Source organism: Brachycentrus maculatus, unplaced genomic scaffold (assembly GCF_059751285.1).
Source record: "Brachycentrus maculatus isolate JH-2025_06_01 unplaced genomic scaffold, ASM5975128v1 h1tg000705l, whole genome shotgun sequence".
Taxonomy (NCBI): Eukaryota; Metazoa; Arthropoda; class Insecta; order Trichoptera; family Brachycentridae; genus Brachycentrus; species Brachycentrus maculatus.
This window is the reverse complement of record NW_028281436.1, coordinates 10,483-33,225: the sequence shown is the minus strand read 5'-3', so window position 1 is coordinate 33,225 and position 22,743 is coordinate 10,483. Positions and strand designations below refer to the sequence as shown.

Below are 22,743 nucleotides of genomic sequence, written 5' to 3'. Positions count from 1 at the left end.
TGTTTTATTAAACTTATATTATTCTCCAGTCGGGAGTCTTTTATACCAAGATTTTTATTATTTATTCATATCTCTACGGTGATGAGGAAGAATATACCTAGGAGTGGGTTAACAGCCTACTTTCCTTTATAAATAACTTACTTTATGGAAAGATATATATTATTTTTTGATATCTCATCAAAGATGAAGAAGAATATGGAAGTCTGGGCATTTACGGGGCTTGCGACCGTCATAGGCTGGTTCTTTCTTTCTTCTTCATCTTTGATGAGATATCAAAAAATAATATGAAAATAACTAACTCCTGTAATTGGAGATAATCCAGATTTTGTGAACAAGTATTTGGACACACTCAAAATGTTGAAAGATATATATGTAGTGATTGGTCATATTTTCTTTCTTTGTTTTTACCTTGTTTTTTTTTTTATATTTTGTCATTCGTTTAATTTAAATATGCTTCTTACCTTATGTTTTTCTCATTTATTTCATTTAAATTTGTTTCTTATGCCTATTAATTATACCAGTTTTTTAAAAATATTTTGCTTGATTTGTGTTAGTGTTAGTTTTGGTTATGTAAAAAAAATGTTACTTTATTATTTGTGTTCCAGTCTTGTTATACATATATATGTATATATATATATATATATATATATATATATATATATATATATATATATATATATATATATATATATATATATATATATATATATATATATATATATATATATATATATATATATATATATATATATATATATTTATGATGTAAATAATAGTTTACATTGGTGTAATAAAAAGAAATAAACGAAAAATAAAATACGGTTGGAACCCGGACTCGGTAGTGAACTACCAGTTCTATAACATTCTATATATTTACTATAACAGATGTCAGTGCATCATAAACTCTGTTCCCAGAATTCACTCTTTTTTCTATATTTTTATCAATATTTCCATCCCTAATAACCATATTTCTCAAATATACCAATCCATCTACCTGTCCCAAAATTTCTTCATTTATTTTTATTTCACACCAACATCTATCTACATTCAACTCTTTAAAAAAACTCACTAAAAAAACTTTTTAATAGTCCATATTCATCAGCAAATCACTTACCATTATTTATTATTTATTCATATATTCGCGACGGAAGTCAATTTTTACAAAAACATAAAAATATTTTAGTAAAAAAATGCATTTGAGCTTCGCTGTATTTAATTTTGTAAGAGCCATTGCCTCTACATAATGCACGTTGTTTATGGTATTCATTTGTTTGTTATAAACAAGTATTATATTGTGGAAATAAAAAATTGGTATGTGTCATTCTGGTATTTATAATTGTTAAAAAAAAATGTGAAAACGATCATCAATTGACACAATTGATTGATATTTTCACTTAATAATTGGGACAGTTGTACAGTTTGTTGATCTTCCTTATATCTGCCCAAGTCAAGCCAACTTCATTGCCGAGCTCTTGACCAGGAATCTATAACATAAAAATTATACATGAAATAAATCATTGCTTCGTTCGGTTTTTGGATTCGATTATTTAAAGATAATCACCCCAATATGTGCCCATAATTCGGTGGATATCGCGTATTTCTATCTTATAATAATTTTGTCAATTTGACATTATTTGTTTTTTGTAAAAAAAGAGAATATTTGTGTTTATATTATTTTAGCAAAAATTACAATTTCACATTATTGAAAAAAAATTGAAAACAGACCAATTGAAAAAAAAAATGGTAGAAATAAAATAATTAATTTTAAAATTGGCGAGGGTCGAACTCGCGATGCCAGTTTCACAGTCGAGCATCTATCCAACTGCGCCACGGCGCCTGTCGAATTGAAATATTATATAAGAGATAGTTACCAAAGGTTCGATTGTTGGGTTTCCATTGCTACTGAAGGCATGTGAACCATAATGCATCACGCTGACGTAGTCATAGGTTTCATCGAAATTGGTCACCTCGCTTGCTGAGAACTTGTTGAAGTTTCCTTCTGTACCTGTAAATAAATAACATCAAGAACCTTGAAATTAAACAGGACATGCAATGACAGCTCGCTAATCCGAACGCTCTGTAATCCGAACAATTACGCGTCAAATTTGACCATCAGGTGGCTGTGATGAGAGGCTCCAATCAAGAAGTTTTGAGTAAGGAGATCATCATACATGATGTCACATGTGAGAAGGAATCTGATGACGGTAAGCAGCTGATGCCAGTTTAAAAAATTCTACCTTCTGAAGCAGCAAAAGCTTTCAACAAAACCATCAACTTGGCTGAAGAATTCGTCCCGAACACTGAGGTATTGACGGTTTTTAGACGAGTGCATGATGTAGCCCTTGAACACCAGTTAGTGTCGTTGTTTCAAAAGAAAATATCTGAGTTTTTCAAGCTCAATAACGAGACACGAAATTTTACAGCCACCTGATGGTCATAATTTTATAGTAGATGATATAAGTGGAAAAAGAATTCATCATTTACCGACTGAAGTGTCAATGAGCAAGACATGTTATTTTACAAAACTATTAAAATTTCAGAATGGAGACCTTGAAAGAATAAGAGTAGGTCGGAAGACCTTAAAAAGATAGTCCGACGACATTGCAGCTGTGGGGGGTAAAAATTGGTTGTGAACAGCAACCGACTGAGAGAAATAGAAGGATATAGAAGAGGCCTTTATCCAGCTGTGAAGGCACTGAAGGCCAAAGAAAAAAACAAAAAACTATCATTCTGCAAGATGGACCCTTGAAATTTTAAGATGGAGACCTTGAAAAAGACGGTTGGACGACAAAGACGTTGTGGGGCGTAAAATTGGCTGCGAGCAGTAACTGACCGAAAGAAATAGAAGAATATAGAATCTTCCAGTAGTGGAAGACAGAAGACTGAAGAATTACCTAAACTGACCATAAAATAAGCAAACCAATCATCACATAATCAACCCACGAGGATGAAATACTACACCACAAACACTGACTCCAAACTCAGAACAAATCGCTCACTCCTTTCAAGAACGTCATAAATCAAAAAACTTGATTTTTCAGAAAAACGTTTTTAAAGTTTAAAAATATAATACAATGTATAAAAAATAAATATCAAGCCACTTATTGAACTTTTTACTGTGCAACAGATCTTTTTAGGTAAAACCTAAATATTTTTTATCCTTTTGAAAAATATTTTGTGTATACAACAACAAAAAAAATTAAACAATACCTTTTCTTCAAAATGCAAAAACAACACCTTCTGCCCTGTAGCGGGTAAATATTAAATTATTTCGAGAAATAAAAATACTTTGTATTCTGATCCACTCACATTTTTATTTTTCCAACTAGTTTCGGCAACGACCTGTTGCCCTCTTCAGGGTTACATGTAACCCTGAAGAGGCAACAGGTCGTTGCCGAAACTAGTTGGAAAAATAAAAATGTGAGTGGATCAGAATACAATGTATTTTTATTTCTCGAAATAATTTATCAAGATGATCCACAAAGTTAATGCTTTCAATATTCAAAACAGGTAAATATTAAGTTTAAAATATGACGCTTTTGCTGGGATATGGTACATTTTCTGGGCATTCCGAAAACATGCATAACTGAAAATTGACTATTTTTGATTTATGACGTTCTTGAAAGGAGTGAGCGAAATGTAACAAGAACATTGCTTGACTGGATCATCAACATATGTTTTTGGAATCTCTCAATTCCATGGTGATGGACGAACTTAGAAATTCAAGAACTGGCGTAAAGGAGACAAGAACGCAACTCTTGAAAATCACAATAAAGACCCCGTTGTAAACCATCCAACTATTCAAAAATTTACCATCGCTTGGCATGGGAGGCGATTTTGTTGTTCAAAAGAAGATGCAAGGCTTCATTTTCTTACCAGACTGGATATTTCCCCACAAGATTCGGACGTAATCGTCCCTGTTGTGAGTGCACTGCATATGCTGGAAGCCGATGGCGTGCAACAACTCATGGATGGCGATGTCGTAATACACGCAGCCATTTCCGAGATTGAGATCTTGGCCTCCTCCAATCATGCCTACGTATGACCAACACCCATCGCTAGATTTCTGTAAAATAAATTGTTCTATATACATACATCCGCCTCATGTCCGCCTCCGTAGTGTAATGGTCAGCACGCTCGGCTACCGTTCTGGAGGTCCCGGGTTCGATTCCCAAGGGGGGTAAAATAAATAAAAGCGATTTTTTCACTGTAATATTTATTTAATATTACCCTGGACTGGTACGTGAAGCGGAGGGCTGTTCACCTTTCCTTCATGTGTAAACGATCAAAATAACACTGCGTTTATATGACGCAGTGCCCTATGCACCATTGGGTGCGGATAGGGGTTTTATTTATTTATTATATACATACATAAGTATTAGAACCCAAGATCTATAGAAATCATTTATATCAGACATTTTTGACATCTCAATATACATATGTAGATGAAGAAGAATATGAAAATCTGAGTATTTACAGGGCTGTCATAGGCTGGTTAATTGATTACTGCAATAATTAACCATTCTACCCATGATTGACAACCACAATACTTATAACATTATTTTAAAATCTATTATATATCATTAATCTCATGACACTGTACATGTGAGTTTAGTGTACACGAATGTATGAATGAGTGGTGAATGTTGCACTGTATAAAGTGATCATTTGACCAGCCTGTAATACGTTATAAGCCCAGTAATACCCAGACTTACATATTCTTTATTATCTACTTTGAGATTTCAAAAATATATCAAAGTGTTTGATATAATGGAATCGAAGTTGTAACATGATGTTTGTAAACAAGTTACACTCATGACTGGACACTAGTTATTTGGTGACCTGCGTCTTCCTCGTTGGTCGTCCTTGCTGCCGACCACATCTGAATAGAGCCAATAATTGAATGCAAAGTTACGAGTATAATGCAATAATTGTTAGGCTCTCACCAAAACGTTACATTTCCATCATAAATGATTTTAACTAATCAGGAATTCTTGCTTGTAAATTTGTTACGTTTTCATACGTTGAATGATTTCTTATCGGTTTAACACAGGATTGGTCACGTTTTGTCGCAACTTTAATTAAGATTTTGATAGAATACAGCAAACAGGACAGATTTGCATTTTAAAGGATTCGTTGTGCAATATTGGCAATGTAACTTTTTGGTGAGGACCTCTTATCCAGTTTTGGGAGCAAGTATTTGAAATTTATTTGATCTTACCACAATATTGACGAAGTTGCCAGTATTTCGCTTTTCAAATTTTAAGCAAGAATGATATTCAATATTATAAATTGCATTTTCAATGACGTATGTTTCATCGGCATCTGTAAAATAAAAGAATACTTTTTAAATATACCAAAATTTGTTCTTTTAATGACCTTTAATTTATTATTTTTTGACATCTCATCAAAGATGATGAAGAATATGGAAGTCTGGGGATTTACGGGGCTGACGATCGTCATTGGCTGGTTTAAGTGATCACTTTACACACGTGTAACATTTACCAATTCTACCCATTATATACAACCACACTACTCAATTTCTTGGAAGTTCTAAATATATGAACCAATTTAGAAACCTTGTTCTTGAATCGTCAGTCGTCAGCTCCGTAAATGCCCAGACTTTCATATTCTTCTTTATATTTGATGAGATGTCGAAAAATAATATGAAAAATAACTTATTTAATTGGTGATAATCCAGATTTGCGAACAGTGATAATCAAGTATTTGGACACACTCAAAATGTTGCACATAATTAATATTTGAAGCACTAACTTTGTGATATTCCATTTTATAATTTAAATGTTACGTTAAAATCATTATAATATACTATAGTGATTTTAAAACAAAGTGACATTTTAATTATAAATTAAAACATATCAGAGATACCATAATTTTTATTTATTTATTTATTTACAACTTTTGAATGTGTCCAAACACAAAACTGGATTATCTCCAATTATAGGAGATGTTTTTTATATTATTTTTTGACATCTCAACAATGATGAATCTTCATTTAAAAAAAACCCTACATAGCATTAACTATATTTTAAACTCTATATTCTATTAACATGTAAGTATTTTAGCTCAGCACAGGCTGTGCCTAAAGAGCCATAATACATATAATTATTAAAATATAAAATATGTATCTTTATACCAAAAAAAACCTTAGTTGAGATGTCTAAAAATAATATGAAAAATTACTCCTATGCTTGGAGATAATCCAAATTTGTGAATAAGTATTTGGACACTCAAAATGTTGTAATTAAAATGTCAATTTTTTATGCTTTGATTTTACTGGTAAATACAACTTTTTCATCACATCTGTGGCGACACTCGCTTCAAGGCGTTCGCCATCTTTATGTATATGAAACTTAGCATATGAAGCATACTTGTCGGGTTGTGGTCCCGTGTTTAGTGTCGCGAACTCTTGAGTCAGAGTTTCTCGGTTCGAACCCACTCTACCACAATTTGATACCTATTTCTAATAATAAGCCACTTAATAGTATGAAATTGAATTATTTTTGTATATAATAAATACACAAATATTACTAAAAAGCTTACTCTAAATTTTATAGTTGTTATCTTTGGATGTTGAAGGGTGACTACAAAGTGACCTTTTTATAAGGGATTTTTTATTATTATATACCTGGCGTATTGTCTTCAAGGTTTGTAGATCAATTAATGGATTTTAGTTTCTAATAGCTAAGAACACGTATAATTTTAATCTGTGTCTGGTACAGGTAGGATAAACTACTATGGACCAATCACGAACTTCTCAGTATTTTCTCTTTTTATTATTACTATTTATTGCTGGGAGGAAACCACGTAAAACTCCTCAGGAGAAGCCGGACTGTTGATTGTCGTCAACAGGTCTTCCGATCCACTAGAAGAGGGTTTGGCATTTTGTGCCCCAGCTTGGTTTATGATAAATTTATCCTTCACTTCTTATTATCTGGATTATCTCCAATTGTAGGAGATATTTTTCATATTATTTTTCGACATTTCAACAAAGATGATACTTAAAAAAAACATCTTTATGTATGTGAAACTTAGTATAAATATGAAGCTTAGTCTAGTTTTAGAGTTGTTATCTTGAAGGACGTTAAAGCACGACCACAAAGTGACATTTTATATGGGATTTTTATTATTTTTTACCTTGTTTATTATGTACAAGGTTTATAGAACATTTAGTGGTTTATTGTTTATTCTAGAAGAAATAATAATCCAGTTAGCCAAGCACATGTTCAAATTTTAATCTATGTTAGGAACAGAAAGTATAAACTACTGTGGGCCAAGCAGTAACTTCTTAGTATTTAATCATTGCTGGGATGAAACCACGTAAAACTCCTCAAGAGATGCTGGATGTCGTCAACAGGCCTTCCGTTCCACTAGAAGAGGGTTCGCCATTTTGTATCCTAGCTTGGTATATGGTCCCAATATCCTTCACTATTTTTACCACATAGTGAGAAAGAATTTTGTCAATTAAAATTAAAATTTGATAGATACAGTTTGTACTTACTGAAACTTGGACTGATGGAGTAGTACACAACCTTGTTTGTCCACACATAGTTTTGATTCGTTATGGCATTCCTTCCATTAGAATTCACCAGATTCTCTATCTGTTCTTCAGTCAGAACAATATCACCTTGGAATTTCCCGCTCCTCTCCCACATTTTCTGCTTCTTTGCCAATTCCGGATTTATCGGATCTAGAAAAAATCTTAACATTAATCACATCATAGTTTTAACCAGGGCTTTTTTTTCATGTTACGCGGTGGAACAGCGTTTCGGCACCCTTTTCACGGATATTTTTATTTTTATTTTCAAAATCAATTAGATGAAACCATGTTTGCACTTACGTAATTACAATATATACCATATTTATAAAATTCATCAAAATTATAAAACATGGTATTTTAATGAATATTTTAATGATATATATTGAATACATTTTTTTAAAGTAAAAAGCTTGACATGAAGTGGGTTCCGGAAACTTTTTGTTTAAAAAAAAGCCCTGTTTTTGTCTGCTAGCGACATGTTATTTCTTTCACTTTAATAAATGTGGTACAAGAAGAAAGAAAGACAATTAGATTACTCCATTTTCATTTGATCCGATTTCCAGCCTCTCGCTTAGTCGGCACTCGGCTGCGCGCTGGAAAGGACCTGGAATCTGTGACTCGGCTGACGGCAAGCTGCGTACTGCGATTTCCATACAAATATGAACTAACATCGTTTGTTATCCCTCTTCGGATCAGGTGTTATTTTCGTATAATCAGCACGGTTGAAAAAAATACCAAAATCATGAAATACTTAATTTTATCATTTTGTTTAGACTGGCTCACCTGAGTACTGTCCATGAACAGATTTCTCCAAGAAGTCTCTGAACGTCTGGGCATTTGAAGTCGGCTTCATCACCCTTGGAGCGACTTGATCTGAGCTCAGCACAGCCGAGTGGACGAATGCCACTCCAAACAGAAGGCACAAAAAGGCTTTGGCGGCAATCATTGTGCAGCTATAAAAAAAACAATTATTTAAATCTATCTATTATGTTTCAGAAACTACAGGACTTCCCCATACTGATGTGCAGTAGAAGAGGTCCTCAACCAACGTTTCCAAATTTGACTATATATTATTTTAATTCACATACAAAAACCATTTCTAACATAAAATTATATCAAATCATGCCCATAAACTTTGCTGTAACTACATTATTTATTGATTCGGCATTAACTTTGTGAAATGACATGATTATTTTATTAAAATGTGTATACAACGTTAATGAGTTTTATTTTATATTTACTATTATTATAATATTTTTATTTATGCTTTTAAAAATAAAACTCATTAAAGTGGTATATTCAAGTGTTTAATTTTAATTGTAAAAAATGCCATTACTAACAAATTAAATTTTATCAGAAAAATTATATAAAATCAAGGTGTTCAACTCCTGCCTAGTTGTGCATATGAAAAACATTTTTTTTAGACTCACACTAGTCTGATAATGCCGGTTGCTAGTCAAATAAAATTCAATTGCAAAAAAAACTACTTACTTGGTTGTTATTTTATTATTTAAAACCTCTTTGTATAATCTAAAATAAAATGGTGAAAACTTTAAGGCTGAGATCTCGAGGCAGTATCCGATCAGTCGCGGTCAGGGCTGCACGTGTGTCCACGCCCGATTTATTTAAAGAATATATACATATTAGGTGTTTTTTGTTGTTTTTAGAATATGTATTAAAAAAAACCTTTTTATAACTTTTTTAACTCATAACCTTTCAATAACTCTTTTCTTGTCAAAACCATAAATTTATTTCGAACAAAAACTTATTTTTTTAATGCAAAAATGGTGTTTTAAGGAACATGTCAATTACGTTAAATGTTACCTGGATTTAGAGGAAATTAAGTTGCGACTTAACGAATACCGGGCCTTAAGTATATATCGCTCACTCCTTTCAACAACGTCATTTATAAAAAAAATGATTTTCAGGATATCGTTTTTGAAGTTCAAAAATATAATCAAATATTTTAAAAATTAATATCAAGCCACTTATGAACATTTTGCTGTGCAACAGATCTTTTAAGGTAAAACCTAAAAGTTTTTTATCCATTTGAAAAATATTTAGTATATTTAAAAAAATAATTAAAAAAGACCTTTTCTTCAAAATGCGAAAACACACTCTGCCTTGTAGCGGGTAAATATTAAGCTAAAAATATGCCATTTTTTCTATTATATATAACATTTTCTGGGCATTCCAAAAACGTGCACAACTGAAAATTGTCGATTTTTTAAATATGACGTTTTTAAAAGGAGTGAGCAATATGTAAGAAATAATAAGAATGTCACAACATTTGGAGTATGTCCAAATAAGTGTTCTCAAATTTGGTTGAAAGTGGATTACATGGATTAACTGAAGTTTATTTTTACATTTTGACGTCTAAAACATAGATGAAGAAGAATATGGATGCCTGAGAATTTACAGGGTACCTATTTAATGTCTGTTGGTTTATGATCACACTTGCAACATTTTTTTGTTTCAATGATTAAAGAACACACTTGTTTTTTACCACTTGAGTTTTATTATACTCTACATGTTTCAGAAGTTAAACTTCCATCATTCAGGTCTGTATAATATCAGTTTTTATACAGTCCTGAATGATGGCAGTTCAACTTCTGAAACATGTAGTCTAAAATAAAACTCAAGTTGGTAAAAAACAAGTGTGTTCTTTGATCATTGTAACATGTCTTACCACAAAGTTAATGCCGAAACAATAAATATTTTTTTTTGTTTAATATATTTATTTATTCAAAGGAATAACCCGCAAAGCGTTAATTTTAGATGCTTGTCTGCAGGTAGGATAGTAAGGATAGCGAAGGTAAATGTAAAAATACATCACAAACACCCAGACCAATTGATAATAAATCTTTCTTGAATTCATTTTACAATTTAGATTTTACATTTTACAATCGGCGGGAATCGAACCCTGATTGACAACCACAATACTTTTAATGAAAAACTACAAAAAAAGATATTACAGATGATGGCAATAATTTAATATACTTTTAAAAAATCGCAAATTTTAAAGGACTTTTTTTATAAATATGTATTGATATTAACATTTTTTGTCAATATTAGAAAAAAATTATTACTCATTTTAATATAAAAAAATAAATTGTTTTAACATCTACAACAATGTAGTATTTTACACTCTCCTTTTCATTATTATATGTTTTATTACCATACCACAAAGTTAATAATGCTTTCAATGTACAAAATATATTGAGTTTTTATTAAATTTAAAAAAAATGCTTACATTTTTTTAACGCTGATACCACTTTAAATTCAAATAAGAATTTTCGTTTGTATTTATAGTTAATTTATCTAATCTGAGGATATCAATGCACCAAAAAAATATTTTTAAACATTGTAACAAAATAATCCATTAATCAAGGATAATCAATTTTATTCAAATTTTTATCAATTTCATTTAATATCGAAATCTTTTAGTACACAACCATGATACGCGATTTACACACAACGAAGGTTTGATAGTCCCAAGAATTAACAATAAATATGGGAGTCGAACACTGCAATATATCGTCCCAAACATTTTTAATTTGTTACCGACCGATGTTACAGGTCAAAATAAAATATGGAAAAAAGGCGAAATAAAGGAAATGGGTTGATTTTATGAAAATTTTAAAATGTTTATATTCTTAATATTCTCTCTTTTTTGTGTGTATATTAGGTTAAAATGATTAAAATCAATGAAAATGTATTAAAAAACAACTCCACCGACAAGACACACAAGGTGGCTTGGTCTCTGCAATTTTTTTTTTATTAAAATATGTTTAAAATTGTGATTTAAATAAATGTATATAATTATTGTTAGTAAAAAAATTACTTGTAAGTTCGTATGGATTTAAAATACTTGAAATTTCTTAAAATAAAAATCTACGAAACGATCACTTACATATTGCCTTTAAATATTATATTTTGATAGACGTTTGCATGGTAATATGAAGAGATATTGCAAGGCTGGGAGATAAGCATTATCGATGAAATTTTAAAAAAGGTGTGACGAGATGGATTTAGCATTTTAATCGAATGAGCGGAAAAATAACAGTAAAACAATGTATGCTTAAACCAAGCCAACCCTGTGAAGGGTCGTAGGTCTTACAAACCATACGAAAATATTGAAAAAAAGATAACTACATGTACCACTGAATTATATTTTTGACATCAAACTAAATACTTACTTACAAATATAAAATAAATACTTACTTTCTTATTAAAAAATGTTAATCTCGAGTATAATTAACATTTTATATCTATACATATTTTCATTCTTCTGTTTTATCACATACTGTGTCCAATTCTAAAAATCTGTATAAACTATATAATATAAATATACATATAATAAATATAAATAAAAACTATATACTATATACTGTATAAACTATACACCTAAGATTTATATTATCCACTGACACTTCGTGATGGAATTGCATTTTTAATTTATTATTAGATTAAAACCAATATTTTTAGCTTTTCCACTTTTTTATATTTGACCAGCGACCGGGTTTCGTCGTTACCGACATCATCAGACTGGACACCAGTCTGATGATGTCGGTAACGACGAAACCCGGTCGCTGGTCAAATATAAAAAAGTGGAAAAGCTAAAAATATTGGTTTTAATCTAATAATAAATTATATACACCTAAGAGTAAAATCTTTCATCTGTAACGGCAGCCTTAAATCTGTATCAATACAGATAAATCTGTATATATGGCAACATTATGTATACAGATCGTTGGCATTTGAGCTTCCATTGTTTATGGTGTTGATTTGTTAGTTATAAACAAGTATTATATTGTGGAAATAAAAAAATCGTCACGAGTTTGTCATTCTGGTATTTATTATTGATAAAAAGTTATGTGAAAACGATCATTAATTGACACAATTGATTGATATTTTCAGTTAATAATTGGGACAGTTGTACAGTTTGTTGATCTTCCTTATGTCTGCCCACGTCAAGCCAACGTCATTACCAAGCTGTTGACCAGGAACCTATAATATAAAAATTATATATTTATTTGTTAATTGTTTATAAAATCAGTACTGAGAAAAAATATTTTCGAATACAAATATACAGAGCCTTTTCTAGTCATATTACTGGACTGTCACTCACGTATAGAAATAATTTAATGTGATTATTTTTGGAACAACCTGTGAAATTAAATTAATTCTTTTAAAATATAGATTTTTAACCCTATATATATATATATATATATATATATATATATATATATATATATATATATATATATATATATATATGTATATATATATATATATATACATATATATATATATATATATATATTATATATATATATATATATATTTAAATATATATATATTTATATATATATATATATATATATATATATATATATATATATATATATATATATATATATATATATATATATATATATATATATATATATATATACATATATATATATATATATATTTATATATATATAAATATATATATATATACATATATATATATATATATATATTTATATATATAAATATATATATATATATATATATATATATATATATATATATATTATATATATATATATATATATATATATATATATATATATATATATATATATATATATATATATATATATATATATATATATATATATATATATATATATATATATATATATATATATATATATATATATATATATATATATATATATATATATATATATATATATATATATATATATATATATATATATATATATATATTTATATATATATATATATATATATATAAATATATATATATATATATATATATATATATATATATATATATATATATATATATATATATATATATATATATATATTATATATATATATATATATATATATATATATATATATATATATATATATATATATATTATATATATATATATATATATATATATATATATATATATATATATATATATATATACAGCCTTGGAAATATGCATTAGGCACCCCCTACAGAATTGATTTATATCTTAAAATACTACCATTCTTGGAATTGTTGTATTTTTTCGGAATGTATCGTATTTTGATGGATTTTACCCTCTAATATTATCTGCTATCCAGACCTACGACAGTTAGGGGCGTGGTTTATTTAAAAACACTCTTTTTACTAATTTCAAGGGTCAGTTTTATATGTGAAACATTAATAAATTTTTTACTATTATAAGAGAATATTTAAAAGGCAATTTATGTAAGGTATTTGAAATACAAGAGATAATTACCAAGGGTTCGATTGTTGGGTTTCCATTGCTACTGAAGGCATGTGAACCATAATGCATCACGCTGATGTAGTCGTAGGTTTCATCGAAGTTGGTCACCTCGTTGGCTGAGAACTTGTTGAAATTTCCTTCTGTGCCTGTAAGTAAACATCAAGAACCTTGAAAATCAACAGGACATACGATGCCAGCTTCCTTATCCGAATTCTATGTAGTCCAAAACGAGCTGTAATCCGAACGATTTCGCGTCAAATCTGACCAATCTGACCATCAGGTGACTGTGATGAGAGGCTCTAATCAAAAGGTTTTGTATAACGAGGACATCATACATGATGTCACCTATGAGGAGGAACCTGATGACGGCGAACAGTTGATGCCAGTTTAAAAAATTCCACCTTCTAAAGCCGTGAGAGCTTTCAACATAGCTATCACCTGGGCTGAACAAATCGTACAGAACATTGAGAAATTGATGTTTTTTTAGAGGACTGCGTGATTTAGCCCTTGAACATCAGTTAGTTTCGTTGGTTCAAAAGAAAATGTCTCATTTTTCCAGCTTAATAACGAGAGACGAAAATTTACAGCTAATTTGATAGTAGATGATGTGTTTAGTCTTGTTACGCGAAGTGGAAAAAGAATACATCATTTCTGACTGAAGTGGCAAGGAGCAGGATATGTCATTACACTATTAAAGACTATAAACTTTAAGACATTAGACTATTAAAATTTTAGGATGGAGATCTTGGAAGAATAAGTTGACGTCGGTAGACCTCAAAATAGATGGCGACGACATAGCCGCTGTGGGGGTAAAAATTGGCTGGAAGCAGCAACCAACCAAAAGAAGTGGAAGGACATGTAAGAGGCCTATATTCAGCAGTAGAGGCACTGAAAACTGAAGAAGAAGAAAAAACTATCATTTCACAAGATGGACTCCCAAAATTTTAAGATAGGGACCTAGAGAGAATAAGACTGGCGTCAGAAGACCTCAAAAAACATGGTCTGACTACAAAGTTGCTGTGGGGTGTAAAAATTGGCAGCGAGCAGTGACCGACCGGAAAAATTGAAGAATATGGAAGAAGCCTATATCCAGTAGTGACAGAAGGCTGAAGAAGAAAAACCTAAACTAATCATGAAATAAGCACACCAAACATCACATAGATAAAAGATAAAAGCTAAAATACTAGACCACATACTCAGAACAAATGTAAAAAGAACATTGCTAGACTGGATCATCAACATATGTTTTTGGAATCTCTGAACTTCATGGTGATGAAGGATCGTTTGAAATCAAGAACTGTATTTAGGAGACAAGAACGCAGCTCTTGAAATGAACTATCTTTATAGTATACGGATCTTTATCCGTCCATAAACCATCCAACTGTTAAAAAGTTGCCATCGCTTGAAACGAGAGACGATTTTCTTGTTCAAAAGAAGATGCAACGCTTCATTTTCTTACCAGACTGGATGTTTCCCCACAAGATTCTGACGTAATCGTCCCTGTTGTGAGTGCACTGCATATGCTGGAATCCGATGGCGTGCAAGAACTCGTGGACGGCGATGTCGTGATACACGCAGCCATTTCCAAGGTTGAGATCCTGGCCTCCTCCAATCATGCCGACATAGGACCAACACCCACTGCTAGATTTCTGGAAAAAAAAATATTGTATACTTTTTGGCATCTCGATAGGTATAGAAGAATATCGAAGTCTAGGCATTCACAGGGTTTACTTCATAGGCTGGTTGAAATGATCACTTTACACATGGATAACATTTACCAGTTCTAACCAGGATTTACAACCACACTACTCAAATTCTTGGAACTTCTATATAAATTGTTCAAATTCGAAACAAAGATATTGAATTCACTGGAAATTCACTAGAGACATCTATGGTGAGATGAAAGAAGTTTTTTATTAAGCAGAAACTCTTTCATTTGTATGTAAGGCCCGAATCCTGGATTACAATCACATGCATGAGAAACGCTTGAAAATATCCTTTTCATTTTATTCTTTTAGCTTATAATTTTTATTTAAAACATTTTGAGTGTGTGTATCAAAAGGGATTTCTCATGATGTTGTTTTATTAGCTAATAAATTAATCTGAAAAATCACAATCAAGTCTTATTGAAATCTGTAGATAAATAAGGGAGATATGAATGTTTTAACTTAAGATATTTTAATCAAACGAAAAACGGACACCGCTATCTATACATCAAATAATAATTAGGCGTATTCTTATATGTATCTGCTTTAAAGAGCTGTGACGTGGTTTCGTGGACGTGACGTAGTTTGTAAAGTGGATTCGTTTCTGTGACGTCATTCGTTACCAACTTACGAAAATAACATTTTTACCAAGGCGAATTTTACAAAAGAAAATGATGAATGAAAATATTGATTACATCGGCTGTTATTAAAATACAAAACGAGCCTTACACAACCCTTCAAATGTTGAATATGTTAAACTAGATTTTCCCTCCGAACAATAATATCCTATTGTGTAGGTCCTCACTGAAACATTACATTTCCATTATAGATGATTAAATTAATAGGAAATTCTAGCTTGTAAAGTTTTGGTGCGATTAAATGATTTCAAATTGGTTTGAAACAGGATTGGTCATTTACAACATTTTGAGTGTGTCCAAATACTTGTTCACAAAATCTGGATTATCTCCAATTACAGGAGTTATTTTCATATTATTTTTTGACATCTCATCAAAGATGAAGAAGAATATGGAAGTCTGGGCATTTACGGGGCTGACGACCGTCATCGGCTGGTTTAAGTGATCACTTAAATATAAGAGTTTCTGCTTAATAAAAAGCTTCTTTACATCTCACCAATAGATGTCTCTAGTGAAGTTCTAGTGATTCAAGAACAAGGTTTCTAAATTGGTTCATATATAAAGAACTTCCAAGAATTTGAGTAGTGTGGTTGTCAATAATGGGTAGAATTGGTGAATGTTACACGTGTGTAAAGTGATCACTTAAACCAGCCGATGACGGTCGTCAGCCCCGTAAATGCCCAGACATCCATATTCTTCTTCATCTTTGATGAGATGTCAAAAAATAATAGGATTGGTCATGTTTTGTCGCAACTTTAATTAAGATTTTCATAGAACAGAACAGATTTGCATTTAAAGGATTTTTTGTGCAATTTTGGAAATTTAACTTTTTGGTGAGGACCTTCAATCTAGATTTGGGAACAAGTATTTGAAATAAATTATATTTGTTCTTACCACAACGTTGACGAAGTTGCCAGTATTTCGCTTTTCAAACCTTAAGCAAGTGTAGTATTCAATATTATACAATGCATTTTCAATGAGGTATGTTTCATCAGCATCTGTGAATTAAGGAATACTCTTTAAACTTGGATAACTAAACTGTATTTGTAGATACAATGCTATTTGTAGATCGCACAATATTGACATATCGCTCAATCCTTTCAACAACGTCATATATCAAAAATCGTCAATTTTCAGTTGTGCATATTTTCGGAATGCTCAGAAAATGTACTATATCCCAGCAAAAGCGCCATATTTTGAACATGATATTTACCCGCTATAGCGCAGAAAGTGTTGATTTTGCATTTTTATGGAAAGGTATTGTTTTTTTAAATAAACGAATTATATTTCAAATGGAGAAAAAACATTCAGGTTTTTCCTTAAAAGATCTGTTGCACAGTAAAAAGTTAAATAAGTGGCTTGATATTTATTTTTAAAACATTGTATTTATTTTAAAACTTTCAAAACGATCTCCTAAAAAATCAAGTATTTTGATATATCGCTCACTCCTTTCAAGAACGTCATAAATCAAAAATCGTCAATTTTTAGTTGTGCATGTTTTCGGAATGCCCAGAAAATGTACTATATCCCAGCAAAACATTCTACCCATTATTGACAACCACACTACTCAAATTCTTGGAAGTTCTATATATATGAACCAATTTAGAAACCTTGTTCATGAATCACTAAAACTTCACTAGAGACATCTATTGGTGAGTTGTCAAAAAATAATATGAAAATAACTCCTGTAATTGGAGATAATCCAGATTTTGTGAACAAGTATTTGGACACACTCAAAATGTTGATATATGACGTTGTCGAAAGGAGTGAGTGATATGCAGTAGCTGTGCGAAGTAGTGATTTATTATTAAATGTCTCTTACATTCATTCCTAATAAACCAAACTTAAGTGCCATGTAACCGGTTCCTATTTTTAATAAATACTTTTGATTAAGTTTTGCGTTTCTAATTGCGCAGTTCGCCAGACGAATGTTTAGTTATTAAGGGTTAAATATACCGATATTTGTACTTTTAATGACCTTTACCTAATAAATTTAATCATGTTATCTATATTTGAAGCACTAACTTTGTGATTTTTCATTTTATAATTAAAATGTAACTTTAATAATATATTATAGTGATTTTAATAAAACTCGATCATATCAGATTAAGCATAATTATTTATTTATTTAAAATATTTAGGACGTGTCCAAACACTTGTTCACAAATCTGGATTATCTCCAATTGTAGGAGATATTTTTCATATTATTTTTCGACATCTCAACAAAGATGATACTTAAAAAAAACATCTTATGTATGTGAAACTTTATATATGAAGCTTATTCTAGTTTAAAAGTTGTTATCTTGATGGACGTTAAAGCATGACCACAAAGTGACATTTTTATATGGGATTTTTTATTTTTTTACCTTGTTTATTATGTACAAGGTTTATAGAACATTTAGTGGTTTATTGTTTATTCTAGAAGAAATAATAATCCAGTCAGCCAAGCACATGTTCAAATTTTAATCTATGTTAGGAACAGAAAGTATGAACTACTGTGGGCCAAGCAGTAACTTCTTAGTATTTAATCATTGCTGGGAGGAAACCACGTAAAACTCCTCAGGAGATGCTGGATGTCGTCAACAGGCCTTCCGTTCCACTAGAAGAGGGTTTGGCATATTGTGTCCTAACTTGGTATATGTCCTAGCTTGGTATTTTTTTATTGTTTACCATGCTTATTACGTACAAGGTTTACAGAACAATTTGTGGAATATTGTCTCTTCTAGCTAAGAACATGTTCAATTTCAATCTGTGTTGGGAACAGGATAAATAATACTATTGTGGGCCAATCATGAACTTCTCAGTATTTACAGTATTTACTGGGAGGAAACCACGTAAAACTCCCCAGGAGAAGCTGTGACTGTTGATTGTCGTCAACAGGCATTCCGTTCCACTAGAAGAGGGTTCCACTGGGAGAAACCACGTAAAACTCCTCAGGAGATGCCGGACTGCTAACTGTCGCCAACAAGCCTTCCGTTCCACTAGAAGAGGGTTCGACATTTTGTGCCCCACCTTGGTTTATAATACATTTATTCTTCACTTTTTATTTTCCACATAGTGAGAAAGAATTTTGTTAATTAAAATTAAAAATTATTAGATACAGTTTGTACTTACTGAAACTTGGACTGATGGAGTAGTACACAACCTTGTTTGTCCACAGATAGTTTTGATTCGTTATGGCGTTCCTTCCATTAGAATTCACCAGATTCTCTATCTGTTCTTCAGTCAGAACAATATCACCTTGGAATTTCCCACTCCTCTCCCACATTTTCTGCTTCTTGGCCAATTCCGGATTTATCGGATCTAGAAAAAAATCTTAACATTGACAACATCATATTTAAACTACCGTAGAACGAGGCTACTTGAACTTTGATGTGTTACTTGAGCCGAGTACAAATAAACTATATTTGGTCTACAATAATAAACGTTTTGACATGATCCATTGTTTCCCTGACAGGCGACACTCATTGTCAATATACTTCGATCGATACCACGATCGAATTTTTTTGTACTATGTAACGAGTAACACATTAAAGTTCAAGTATACTTTTTATTAAAATTTGTATTTTTTAACCATTTTTATTGAGAAAAACTGGATTTTTTGTGTATTATAAACAATCAACAAAAATGGTCAAAAACCTAGGAAGAATGTAATAAAAAGTAAAAAAAAACCGTATCTCTTGTTTGTTACAGTAATTTATTCAAGTTTATTATGGTTTTCCTATAATGTCTAATGATATTGGCTATTTTCGTCTTCAACTTTGGTAATATTTTAAATTTTTTAGAAGCAATTACTTTTGCATAAAAGAAAATGGCAAGAATTTTATTACACTATTCGTAACTGTGAAATACAACATGTATAATTTAGTAAATTAGCTGGAGGTCACAGGTTTGATTCACTGAAATATTTAATTAATAATACCCTGGATTTATGGCTGAAGCATAGGGCTGATCACTTTCCTATCATGAAATTAACGATCAAGAGAAACCTGCTATATAGCTCTATGCACCATTGTATCCAGATCAAGGATTAAAGAAGAAAAATAAGAAATATAATGATAATAAAATCCTTTTCCGCACCCCGATGGTGCATAGGGCACTGCTTCATATAAACGCAGTGTTATCTTGATCATTTACAATGAAGGAAAGGTGATCAGCCCTCCGCTACAGGTACCAGTCCAGGGTAATATTAAATAATTATTACAGTGAAAAAATCACTTTTATTTATTTGACCCCCCCTGGGAATCGAATCCGGGACCTCCAGAACGGTGCTGACCATTACACTACGGAGGCAGAATTAAAAATGAGTATATCTAAAAGTAGCAATGAAAAAATAAGAAATATACAAGAGAAAAAGTAAAACTTAAAAAAAAAAAAAATATGTATAAATATATATATATATATATATATATATATATATATATATATATATATATATATATATATATATATATATATATATATATATATATATATATATATATATATATATATATATATATATATATATATATATATATATATATATATATATATATATAATATATATATATATATATATATATATATATATATATATATATATATATATATATATATATATATATATATATATATATATATATATATATATATATATATATATATATATATATATATATATATATATATATATATATATATATATATATATATATATATATATATATATATATATATATATATATATATATATATATATATATATATATAGGGTCCGCCAAATAACATTTTTTTTTTGAAAATGGGGCGCAAAACATCGAGTGTAGCTTCGGCTGTGTGGCACGTAGCGCCGTCCTGTTGAAACCAAATGTTGCCAATATCCTCTTCTTTAATTTTTGTGAACAAAAATCCGTTCAACATGGCCCGATAACGATCGCCATTGACTAACGGCCACTCCTTGCTCATTTTCAAAGAAAAATGGCCCAATTATGCCTCTGGACCAAAATCCGCACCAAACAGTGACTCGTTTTGGGTGTACCGGCTTTTCAATGTATGCGTGCGGGTTTTTTGTGCCCCAAATACGACAATTTTGCTTGTTTACATACCCGCCAAGATCAAAATGAGCTTCATCCGAAAAGATGATTTTTTTGGCAAAATCGGCATCTTCTGTAAGTCGAATGTCGCAATATTTCCCAGCGTTGTTCAAGCGTATACACAACCATATTCGCTTAGCGGAAGGATAAAACTAATTATCTGTCAAATCAGACATGAGCTAAGTGTTACCATTCACGAAATAAGCACTAGTTGAAAAAAAAAACTTTAGATGGCGGACCCTATATATATATATATTTATAAATATTCATTATTTACATTCATTATTATGTACAAGGTTTAAAGATCTGTTTTCATTCTTCATACATTCAGGCATCTCATCATACATTTTCAAACCCTTATACACTAAACAATTTTGCGACTCGGTTTTTTCAACAGTGGCAGTCTTATTTATTTATATATATTTTATTTATATATATTTTGTCTTTAAAATATTTTGATAATCAGCATATTAAATTTAAGTCTCTTTTTTATAGATAGCCAGTTTAGGTCTAACAAATTGAGCTAGTAACAAATATATTTGAAAAAAACAATCGATATGAACTCGATGTTATTTGATTTTGGTTACAATTTATAAGAACTCCTAAGTGCTTTGAGCACAATTGATACAAACTCTTTTCAAATAAACACAAACACACACTGTATGTCATGACATACACTACTGTAATAAATCGTTAAAAAAATTAATATTATTATTTTACACTATTTTATTCTAAATATTTATTAAATATTTGGTTAATTTATTGTTACAAATTTATATATAAAGATCAGAATATTAAATTCAAGTCTCGTATTTATAGATAACCAGTTTAGTTCTTCTCTCATTTTTTCTATATTATCATATCTATTTCTCTTAAGAACTATTCTCGTTGCTTTATTTTGTATAATTTCTAATTTATTTAAACTTCCTTCATTTGCTACAAATAATATTGTTGATTTAAATAATATTTGGACATTTTGTTCGGCTATTTTGGACTAGCTCACCTGAGTACTGTCCATGAACAGATTTCTCCAAGAAGTCTCTGAATGTCTGGGCATTTGAAGTGGGCTTCATCACCATAGGAGCAACTTGATCCGGGTTCAGCACAGCCGAGTGGACGAAGGCCACTCCGAACAGGAGGCACAAAAAGGCTTTGGAGGCAAGCATTGTGGAGCTATAAAAAACAATTTTTTAAATCTACCTATTTTGTTTCAGAAAACAAGACTTCCCCATACTAATGTGCAGTAGAAGAGGCCCTCAACCAACGTTTCTAGATTTAACTGTAACTAAAACTAACTAACCATCACGCCGCTTCCCCGCAGGGTTAGGTAGAGAGAATCGAACGCCACACCACTCTGTCTTTGCTAACATTCTTTGCCTCTTCTACATTCATACATCCCCTCACGCATACCCGACGATTATCACGACTCCTGACCCAGACGCTTTCAACTATTTGACATACCAGATTGTGTCAAGTTTT

The 22,743-nt window shown here is 30.6% G+C and overlaps 2 protein-coding genes across 2 annotated transcripts; both read right to left on the bottom strand.

Annotated features, from left to right (window-relative positions):
* Window positions 1–1,394: 1,394 nt before the first annotated feature.
* On the bottom strand, window positions 1,395–8,507 carry LOC148300503 (zinc metalloproteinase nas-6-like). The gene is made up of 6 exons (XM_088274672.1): window positions 8,345–8,507; window positions 7,523–7,711; window positions 5,222–5,325; window positions 3,877–4,066; window positions 1,872–2,005; window positions 1,395–1,484 (listed from the first exon to the last, which is right to left on the bottom strand). The coding sequence occupies exons 1-6, from the start codon at window positions 8,505–8,507 to the stop codon at window positions 1,395–1,397; spliced, it is 870 nt and encodes a 289-aa protein (XP_088130798.1).
* A 3,918-nt stretch (window positions 8,508–12,425) lies between these two features.
* LOC148300502 (zinc metalloproteinase nas-6-like) lies at window positions 12,426–22,431 on the bottom strand. The gene is made up of 6 exons (XM_088274671.1): window positions 22,268–22,431; window positions 19,304–19,492; window positions 17,084–17,187; window positions 15,308–15,497; window positions 13,861–13,994; window positions 12,426–12,571 (listed from the first exon to the last, which is right to left on the bottom strand). The coding sequence occupies exons 1-6, from the start codon at window positions 22,428–22,430 to the stop codon at window positions 12,482–12,484; spliced, it is 870 nt and encodes a 289-aa protein (XP_088130797.1). The 5' UTR covers window position 22,431; the 3' UTR covers window positions 12,426–12,481.
* Window positions 22,432–22,743: the final 312 nt, after the last annotated feature.

Coding starts and splice junctions, on each gene's coding strand:
- LOC148300503 (XM_088274672.1), bottom strand. CDS start 8,507: ATGATTGCCGCCAAAGCCTTTTTGTGCCTTCTGTTTGGAGTGGCATTC. Junction 2,006..3,876: donor GTGGGGAAATATCCAGTCTG/GTAAGAAAATGA, acceptor ATTTATTTACAG/GTACAGAAGGAAACTTCAAC. Junction 1,485..1,871: donor ACCCAACAATCGAACCTTTG/GTAACTATCTCT, acceptor TTTATGTTATAG/ATTCCTGGTCAAGAGCTCGG.
- LOC148300502 (XM_088274671.1), bottom strand. CDS start 22,430: ATGCTTGCCTCCAAAGCCTTTTTGTGCCTCCTGTTCGGAGTGGCCTTC. Junction 19,493..22,267: donor TGTTCATGGACAGTACTCAG/GTGAGCTAGTCC, acceptor ATTTTTTTCTAG/ATCCGATAAATCCGGAATTG. Junction 13,995..15,307: donor GTGGGGAAACATCCAGTCTG/GTAAGAAAATGA, acceptor GTTTACTTACAG/GCACAGAAGGAAATTTCAAC.